The sequence below is a fragment of the Scyliorhinus canicula genome, chromosome 18, assembly GCF_902713615.1.
Source record: "Scyliorhinus canicula chromosome 18, sScyCan1.1, whole genome shotgun sequence".
Taxonomy (NCBI): domain Eukaryota; kingdom Metazoa; phylum Chordata; class Chondrichthyes; order Carcharhiniformes; family Scyliorhinidae; genus Scyliorhinus; species Scyliorhinus canicula.
Genome location: NC_052163.1, coordinates 114,663,272 through 114,673,586, shown reverse-complemented (window position 1 = coordinate 114,673,586; position 10,315 = coordinate 114,663,272). Strand labels below are relative to the sequence as shown.

General features: G+C 50.7%; 1 protein-coding gene across 3 annotated transcripts in view; it reads left to right on the top strand.

Moving 5' to 3' along the window:
* The first annotated feature begins 256 nt into the window (after positions 1-256).
* The window catches only part of cilp2 (cartilage intermediate layer protein 2), a 48,658-nt gene continuing 38,599 nt past the window's right edge, over positions 257-10,315 (top strand). For all 3 annotated transcript variants that reach the window (XM_038777476.1, XM_038777477.1, XM_038777475.1), the window contains exon 1: positions 257-450. In XM_038777476.1, coding sequence (XP_038633404.1) covers positions 381-450 — 70 coding nt within the window. In that variant the 5' untranslated portion in view covers positions 257-380. The remainder of the gene's footprint in view (positions 451-10,315) is intronic.

The window sequence follows — 10,315 nt, the reverse complement described above, 5'->3', positions numbered from 1 at the left end:
GCAAAGGGTTGGCTCAAATATCAGGTGTGAAGGGGAACTTAGTTTTTTTCCCCTAATATTTAATTCCAAAAAAAGATTTAGATTGCATGACAGAATCAACCAACTTCGCACCTCCCTACATCCTCCTCCACATGCCCAGGGTCAGGAATGTGGATGGAAAACCCGGACCAATCAAGCGAACTAGACACAGGGATATAAATAAAGGCGAGTGAGCTGTGCAGCTCTGCTCTGCACATTGAGTTTCAGCAGCCTCGGCTCGACACTGGGACCCTCAATCTGCATCTCACTTTGAAAAGTTCTCGGCTTTTTTGTTTCTTCAATCGGAAAATCAACACCCGAAGCCCAGGACAGCAGCGTGTGAGGGGTTTGGACAGGCGAGAATGCATCAGGGGAGAATTTCCCTTCTGCTCACCCTCCTTGTCTTGGAGCAGCAATGGGCTTCAGCTCAAGGTAGGAAACTTTAAAACACAACCTGTCAAGTGATTAAGTTTGATGTTACTCCCCACTGATTGGCCCTTCAAGGGGTATCCTCGATAGCAGACCGATTGCAAGAAAAGTCTGGGGGGGACATTTATCATTATTGTTTTATCCTCACAGGCGAGATTTGTTCTGGTGCTCCAGTTTCCTATGTTTAATCAATAATATTTTCGATGTTGATCTCTTCCTCTATCATTCCTTGACCAAGTTCCCTGTCCTAGTGGGGGTCACATCATTTCCCCCTCCAATCCTTTTTTTAAATAAATTTAGAGTACCCAATTATTTTTTCCAATTAAGGGGCAATTTAGCGTGGCCAATCTACCTATCCTGCACATCTTTGGGTTGTGGGGGCGAAACCCATGCAGACACGGGGAGAATGTGCAAACTCCACACGGACAGTGACCCAGGGCCTGGATTCAAACCCGGGTCCTCAGCGCCGTGAGGCAGCAATGCTAACCACTGCGCCACCGTGCTGCCCCTCCCCTTCCAATCCTGATAGCCAAGCCTGATTCAGAAACTCCAGCAGTCCTTCGTCTCCTTGGATAAGCCTTGATGTGGAGATGCCGGCGTTGGACTGGGGTGAGCACAGTAAGAAGTCTGACAACACCAGGTTAAAGTCCCAACAGGTTTGTTTCAAACACTAGCTTTCGGAGCACATCTCCTTCCTCAGGTGAACAGGTGAACCTGAGGAAGGAGCAGTGCACCGAAAGCTAGTGATTTGAAACAAACCTGTTGGACTTTAACCTGGTGTTCTAAGACTTCTTGCTGTCCTTCGATAAGGACGGCGGATGTTTGAACTGGTTGGACCTGTTGCTGAGGAGGTAGATACCCTGGGAGGAGGTAAACATAGGCTAGGAGGCTTCTCATCCATTCTCACGGCTGTCCCTGAGTTAGCTTTGTGAAGGGAGTGTGCTGCCACTGGGCTCAGTGACCCTGGGCGAGGTGAGGGAGTCAGGGCTGAAAATATCCCCGTCCAGGGTCGAATAGCTGGGTAGTTTCTGGGACTTAAGGGCACATCCGTAACCAGCACTTGGGTGAGGCGTAAGGTGGCTGCTGATATCAGTGGAACTTTCAGCAGGTCTGGGGTCTAAAGTAACAAGTCCTTGTGTGCACCTTATAATAATAATAATCATCTTTATTAGTGTCACAAGTAGGCTCACATTAACACTGCAATGAAGTTACTGTGAAAATCCCCTAGTCGCCACACTCCGGCACCTGTTCAGATACACTGAGGGAGAATTCAGAATGTCCGATTCACCTAACAAGCACGTCTTTCGGGACTTGTGGGAGGAAACTGGAGCACCCGGAGGAAACCCATGCAGACACGGGGAGAGCATGCAGACTCCGCACAGACAGTGTCCCAAGCCGGGAATTGAACCCAGGTCCCTGGCGCTGTGAAACAACAGTGCTAACCACTCTGCTACCATGCCTTATGCTACTTTGTATAAGTATGCCCAAGGGCTGAATGAGAGATAACAAACAGAGCTGGACTGACATCTGACAGTGGCACCATCAGAAAATGGACTTTATTGATTGAGGAAGTGACAAAGGTAATTCTTTGAGTTGATCACAATTAAATGGATTTAAAAGGGAAAAATACGAATGAGAAACTATGCATGAAGGTTGGGAGCAGATACAATTTGGGTTGTGCAGCCATTGACGTACCTTTTTTTTCTTTTAAATTTAGAGTAGCCAATTATTTCTTCCAATTAAGGGGCAATTTAGCCTGGCCAATCCACCTAACCTGCACATCTTTGGGTTGTGGGGGTGAGATCCACGCAGACACGGGGAGAATGTGCAACCTCCACACAGACAGTGACCCAGGGCTGGGATTCGAACCCGGGTCCTCAGCACCGTAGGCAGCAATGCTAACCACTGTGCCACCATGCTGCCCTATTGATGTACATTTTAATGTGTAGTCACTTGTAGGAAACCTACTGCCAATCTGCGCACAGCAAACAAACATAATAGTGACCAAAATATCTATTTTAATCTAGCCAGTACACCAAGGAGAACTCCCCCTGCTTTTTTCAAACAGTGCAGCGGGATCCACCTGAGAGGGCAGACAGGGCATCGGGTTTAACATCTCGTCTAAAAGACAGCACCCCGTACAGTGCAGCACTGGGAGTGTCAACGTGGATCCTGTGCTCAAAGTGTGTGGAATGGGGCTTGAACTCCACAATCTCTTTAATTCCAAGGCCGAGGTCTTGCTCATTGAGGCACAGCTGACAACTAAAGCGAAAGAGCTATGCAAATTTTTGAGCTTCTACTTCCCATGGGGCGGAGTCAGCCTCTGAACATTTTTGCAACAAGTTACTGGTTCAAATTTTGTGAAATGGAAACAGGAAAACAGTTCAGGCGTGATTCGAATGCCCTGTTGCACCCAGCGTGCCTCCCGCTATTCCGGAAGAATAGCAGGAGAACCCCCTACGCGCCAGGTGTTGAACGGAGCGCAATGATGTATGCCGGTGGCACTCGACGCAACTGGTTCGCGTCCTCGTTTTTCAGCTGATGCTCAATTCTCTGCCAGATCGGGAAACCCGCTACCGGCAGCAGGCGATGGATTGTGGGTGGATTGCGGTGGGAATCACGCCGGAACAACTGGCGGGATTCTCACCGGTTTTCCCGTCCGAAATTACACTTGGGGCGCGATTTAATGGAAATGAAACATAGACCCCGTGTCAAATGTATTTAGTCGAGTGTTTCCAGTGCCGTTGCTAAACGGGTCTCTGCTTCCTTTCTGGGCCTTGACGAGGAACGCACCTGCCGAGGCCACATGTACTCCCGTTTCCTGCACTTACTCCCGTTTCCTGCACTTACTCCCGTTTCCTGCACTTACTCCCGTTTCCTGCACTTACTCCCGTTTCCTGCACTAACCAGCTCCGGTCACCAGTGCAGGAAGAGATTGGAGCGCCGCTGGATACCCCGCTGTGCCCTCCGGATCCCCTCCCACCCAACATCCTAACTCACCAGTGAGGGGGTCATCGAGTCCCCCGGACTCCACCTCATAAGAGCAGGGCACCCCGATCACCGGCATGGGCATGTTTCCATCTGGCAACCGTGGCACTGCCAGGCTGGCAGGGGCACTGCCAGGGTGCCAGGTAACACTGCCAGTACGTCCTGGTGGCACTGCCAGGGTGCCAGGCACCCCCCCCACCCAAAGTGCCGGTGTGCCTGGTCCACTTTTGTGGAAACCAGTGCTAAATGGCGCCCGCTCGGGGGGCGCGATTCTCCGCAAATGCGGAGAGTCGTAAAGGCTGCCGTGAAACTGGCCGTGTTTCACGGCAGCCTCCGCGCCCCCTCCCGGGATCCGATTCTCCTCCCCGGGCGGGGCTAGCAGCGGGGCCCCGTGAAGCACGGCATTGCGGCCTTAGCGACCGTCGCTAAGTCCACGCGCCAAGCGTCACGCCAGCTGACGCGCACAATGGCATCAGCCGCGCATGCGCGGATTGGACGGCTCCAACCCGCGCATGCGCGGGGCTGTCATCTCCCTCGGCCGCCCCACGGACTGATCCTGCGGGGCGGCGGAGGGAGAAAGAGTGCGTCCGTTATGGACGCACTGCCCGCGATCGGTGCCGTGGTACTGCTGTGCCAATCGGGGCCCTGGATGCCCAGAACGGGCATGTTGCGGCCGTTTTTACGACGGCAGCAAGCAGGTGTGTTTGCTGCCGTAAAAACGGCCGTAAAGGTCTGGGAACTCGGCCCATCGGCCTGGGGAGAATCCCTGTTCGCCGTAAAAAACGGCGAGCAGCGATTCGTGTCGTGGGGCAGCCGTGGGATGGGGGGAGAATAGTGGGATGGCGTGAAAAATGTCGGGGACGCCCTCCCGCTATTCTCCGACCCGTCGTGGGCAGCGTAGAATCGCGCCCGGGGTCTCCGAGGCAAAGCCGTTATGTCCCGGCCGCTGGGAAAATCCTGCTTCGACATATTCGAGGGAGACTAACCGCTCGGTGGAATATGCAAATCTGGGGCTGGATTCTCCCCTACCCGGCGTGACAGAGGGTCCCGGCGTAGGGGAGTGGCGCCAACCACTCATCAGATCTCACAAGGCGTGTTGAGGCCGGTAAATCTTGCGAGAGGCCTCTCAGGAAATTTACCGGCCTCGTGGCGCCCCGAGTCAGGCCCGGCGAGGCTGAGTCACTTTTGGGGGGATCCGGAGGTCACTTCATAGAACATGGAACATAGAACAGTACAGCACAGAACAGGCCCTTCGGCCCTCGATGTTGTGCCAAGACTTGTCCGAAACCAAGATCAAGCTATCTATCCAATAACCGCTTGAAAGTTCCTAAAGTGTCCGACTCCACTATCACATCCTCTTTATAGCTTTTTTAATAGCTTTCTGTTGCCCTGTAAAGTTTTCATGTTTCACTGAAAGTCACTGGGCGGGATTATCCGATCTGTGTTCGCCCCGCCACAGTTGCCTGTGAGAACAGAGAATTTGGCGCTCGGCCAAACCTCCATTCACTTAAGTGGGAACGGAAAATACAGCTTGTGTGAACGGACGGAGAAAGCCCGCTGTGTCCGGCGGGGCGAGACGGGGATGGGTCTGCCGCCCAGTGCCAATCCCGTCTTTTTGCCGATGTGGGATTCGCCACCCGAGCAGGATTCTCCGTCGCCGAAATCGCGTTTGCCGATCGGCCTGAGAATCCAAGTTTATGGCAGAATTGGGGGCAGCACCACTTTTGCAATGCTCTGCCCCCCTCCAAAGCAGTGTACTCGTAGAGCATGCCGCACGCCGTATCGACAGCCTCAGGACATTGCCTGAGGCCCACCCCCCAATGCTCCGCCCTCGACCGGCCGAGTTTCCGATGGTCTCTCATGGTCTCATCCGTCGGGAACTCAGCATGGCGGCTGCGGACTCAGTCCCGCCACTGTCAGTGGGCAGGGGCAACATTATTCAGGGCTGGGGCCCTGTGGTGGGGTGGTCCGGGGCGCACGAGCCACCCAAAGGGGAGGGGGGCAATACTTCGCGGGCTGGGTTCGCAGGCTGCGTACGTCATATAGCATGGTTCGACCGCTGCAGGCTGCCGCCGTGCGCATGTACGGCCACGGACCTGGCAATTCTCTGGGGTGCATCGGCAGCTAGAGCCGGGTGCTCTACGCTGCCGTCCTGCTAGCCCCCAGCTAAACGGGGAATCGGCGGCCATTTTGTGCCATTTTTGCTGCCGTAAAACGCCGTTCACACCGGCATGGAGACATAGCCCCAGAATCGGACAATCCAGCCCCAGATCTTAGTGATGGGGAGTGGAGAATGCTGCCCACTGTCTCTCTCAGCATAGCGTGTGTTTCCAGCTTTCCCTGATTTCTAGTAAAGAATTAATAGAAATTTGCAATTCCACAGCATCTCTCACCACCTCCGGATCCACACAGCTTTTTACAGCCAATGAAGTAATTTTTCAGATTCAGTCGCTATAGTAAAGCAGGTAACGCAGCAACAAATTGTCACACAGCAAGATCACACATACAACAATGAGACAATGAATACGGATTATTTTTGAAATAAATTTAGAGTACCCAATTATTGTTTTTTCCAATTAAGGGGCAATTTAGCATGGCCAATCCATGCTACTCTGCACATCATTTGGGTTGTGGGGGCGAAACCCACGCAGACACGGGAAGAATGTGCAAACTCCACACGGACAGTGATCCAGGGCCGGGATTCGATCCGGTGTCCTCAGCGCCTCAGTCTTGAATACAGATTATTAATCGCTCAACTCCTTCTGTATGCTGCTGTCAAGGGTCCCTGAGCACTCAGAACATTTACGTTCAGGAAGGGGGATTGTGCACAGGAGTTCTCGGCCAGTTTTGACATCTCTTTTAAGGTTAACCTTGTGTGGTAACGTCAGTCTTAATCCGCCAGTGTTTAAAATAGGTAGTCGGTCACATCAATCAAAAGGTAACAGCTATTGGCCATTTTTATTGATGTTCATTTCAAATTTGAAGTTAAACTGTTTATGTTGGCAGAAAGACCATGTTTAATCATTAATTCACAGCCGATTGAGCTTAACCCAAAGTAAGAACTTCATCTAGTTACAATAGTGACTACACTTCAAACCTTAAATTAGCTGAAAAATGCTTTGTTGCATCCTGAGGTCATCAAAGATGCCATATCAGTGCAAGTCTTTCTCTAATAGCTTTTTTTCATGCGTTGAAACCCTTAGTCCACTCTGAGTACTGTGGAGGTTGTTATACTGAGCATTGGTTACTATTTAAAAACAGCCACAAGTCATGGAATTAGTCATAGAATTTACAGTGCATAAGGAGGCCATTCGGCCCATCGAGTCTGCACCGGTTCTTGGAAAGAGCACCCTACCCAAGGTCAACACCTCCACCCTATCCCCATACCTCAGTTACCCCACCCAACACTAAGGGCAATTTTGGACACTAAGGGCAATTTATCATGGCCAATCCACCTAACGTGCACATCTTTGGACTGTGGGAGGAAACCGGAGCACCTGGAGGAAACCCACGCACACACGGGGAGGATGTGCAGACTCCGCACAGACAGTGACCCAAGCCGGAATCGAACCTGGGACCCTGGAGCTGTGAAGCAATTGCGCTATCCACAATGCTACTGAGCGAAGCTGGTACCAAATTGGCGAAGGTCATTTACTCAGAAGAAACATCCTTGTTTTACAGTGGTGTACTCTCATGGTGTGACCATGTCATATCACTGTCCATAATATAATCTTTATTATTGTCACAGGTAGGCTTACATTAACACTACAGGTTAATCAACGTCACACAAGCACAATTCATTCTGAAGTGGCGGGGGTGGGGAACTGTGTGCCTTTTGAAAAAAAAATAGTTTTGTGTTCTGGTGAAGTTCCTGGGGTCACTGGGAAGCTAAAGCCATTCCTTATAGAGGCAGAAGGGAGGACCGGCAGGGGATGTCACACGGCAATGGAGATGGGATGGTGGAGTTCCTTCAATCCTGGGGTCTGACTACCTGCTTGGACAGGCCAGAAATCTTTAGATGGTGAGTTGGCCTCCCCGCCAGCCCTCGCCCATTTCAAGAGATGACAAACCTCCTTTGGGATGGGATCACAGGAGAAGAGAAAATAAAAAGCTGGAATCAGTGAAAGTGACTGTGATTCTCATACATACTCCAACTGGTTCACAAACATCCTCATTCAGAGAAGAAACCTACTGCCCTTATCCAGGAAGATCCTAGAAGTGACTCCAATCCCAGACCCACGTGGTTGACTAGGGAGACCGAGCAAGCACCCAATTTCAAAAAATTGCTACAGAGAATTGGGCGGCACGGTAGCACAGTGGTCAGCACTGTTGCTTCACAGCTCAAGGATCCCAGGTTTGATTCCCAGCCTCGGTCACTGTCTGTGCGGAGTCTGCACGTTCTCCCCATGTCTGCGTGGGTTTCCTCCGGGTGCTCCGGTTTCCTCCCACAGTCCAAAGACATGCAGGTTAGGTGGTTTGGACATGCTAAATTGCCCTTAGTGTCCAAAAAGGTTAAGTGCGGCTACTGGGTTACGAGGAAAGGGTGGATGCGTGGACTTAAGTAGGGTGCTCTTTCCAAAAGCCAGTGCAGACTCGATGGGCTGAATGACCTCCTTCTGCACTGTAGATTCTATGATTCTATGAATTGTCGAAGTTCAAGGAGGCCGAACTCCACCTTCTCAGGAAATGGCTGAAGGGCTGATAACCAGAGGGCACAGATTGAAGGCGATTGGCAAAAGAGGACCCGGGTTCGATCCCGGCCCTGAGTCACTGTCCGCGTGGAGTTTGCACATTCTCTCCAAAGATGTGCATGGTAGGTGGATTGGCCACGCTAAATTGCCCCTTAATTGGAAAAAAATTGGCGATATGAGGGAAAAAAATGTTTATGTAACAATTGAATCACAGAGCTGTTATTGCACAGATGGGGGTCAGTCAGCCCATAGGGCGCGATCTAACCGAATTGCAACAGAGTCCCGTGTCAAGTGTGTTTAGTCGGGGGTACCCGGCGCTCACAGCACCGAGAAAGACCATGCTATCGAACAGGACTTTGTTGCAATCCAGGGCCTCATCAGAGAACACCCCCCCCGAAACCCCACCCCACCTCACATGGGTAGGCACCTCCAGGTCTGATCCCCCGGAACAGGCACAATGGCACCTGACTGCCTATTCAACTATCGTCCTTTTGAAGTTTTGCAAAATCTTCCTCACAATTCATATTTCTTCCAAAGTTTCATATCATTTAAAATTGTGCACGGTACACCAAGGTCGCAATCATTAATATATATCACGAAAACCGACCCCTGGGGAACCCCCACTGTTATAAACAGCCTAAAAACTATCCATTAACCACGACTCTCTGTTTCCTGTCACTCAGTCAATTTTGTGTTCAAGTTGGTACTGTCCCTTTTAGTCCGTGAGCTATGATTTTGTTCACAAATCTGTTGTGCGGCACTGTATCGAATGCGCCCTGAAAGTCCATGTACACCACATCGACTACATTGCCCTCGTCAACCCTCCCTGTCACCTCTTCAAACAAACCCCAGCAAGTTAGTTAAAGCAGATTGACCCTTAAGAAATCCGTCCTGGCTTTCCATGTTTAGCCCTCATTTATCCATGTGACTATTAATTTTGTCCCGAATTATTGTTCCTAGACGTTTCCCCACCCCTGAAGTGTAAGTGACTGGCCTGCAGTTGCTGGACTTATCGTTGTACCCTTTTTTCGAACAAGTGGGCAACGCATCCCCTGGCACCACCCCTGAGCCTCTGGCATCCTGAAAATTTATGGCCAGTGCCTCAGCGATTTCCAATTTCAAGTCCCCGTGTATGGAATTGGAATGCACCGGCTGATGGCAGGCGCGAGGCCGGGGGGGGGGGGGGGGGGGGGGGGGGGATACAGATGCAATGATAACCTTCAATGAAGGGAACTGGATAACCGTTAAAAGGAGAAACAAATTAAGGGGGTGTAGGGGCTGGTTTAGCTCACTGGGCTAAATCGCTGGCTTTTAAAGCAGACCAAGCAGGCCAGCAGCACGGTTCGATTCCCATACCAGCCTCCCCGAACAGGCGCCGGAATGTGGCGACTAGGGGCTTTTCACAGTAACTTCATTGAAGCCTACTCGTGACAATAAAGCGATTTTCATTTTTCATTTTTCAAGAGCAAGGAAGTGATACGAATGGCATTTAAAAACCGGCACAGACTTGATCTACCGAATGGACTCTCTCTGTGGTATACTATCCTAAGATGGAATGAAATGTTGGCCTTGCTGGGACCTCCCACATTCTGAGAGTTAATTCATCAAAATATGGCTCTGGCCACAGATTCATTTTTGAGATGATCTGGTGTTCATTCACAGTCTTTTCCTGTTCATTCAAAGCCATTTTTCATGGTAAAAATATCTAATCATCCAATTCAGGTTAAGTAAACAAATAGGGCAGCGCGGTGTCGCAGTGGTTAACATTGCTGACTCATGGCGCCGAGGTCCCAGGTTCGATCCCGGCTCTGGGTCACTGTCTGTGTGGTGTTTGCACATTCTCCTCGTGTTTGCGTGGGTTTTGCCCCCACAACCCAAAGATGTGCAGGGTAGGTGGATTGGCCACGCTAAATTGTCCCTTAATTCGAAAAAATGAATTGGGTACGCTGAATTTATTTAAAAAAATAAATCAAGGTAATGCAACAAAATGTGAACATTGGGTTCAAAAAATTATCATAGAATCCTAGAATTTACAGTGCAGGAGGCCATTCAGCCCATCGAGTCTGCACCGGCCCTTGGAAAGAGCACCCCACTTAAGCCCGCACCGATCCATGTAACCCTGTATTCCACCTAACCTTTTTGGACACACACAAAGGGCAACTTAGCATGGCCAATCCACCTAACCTGCA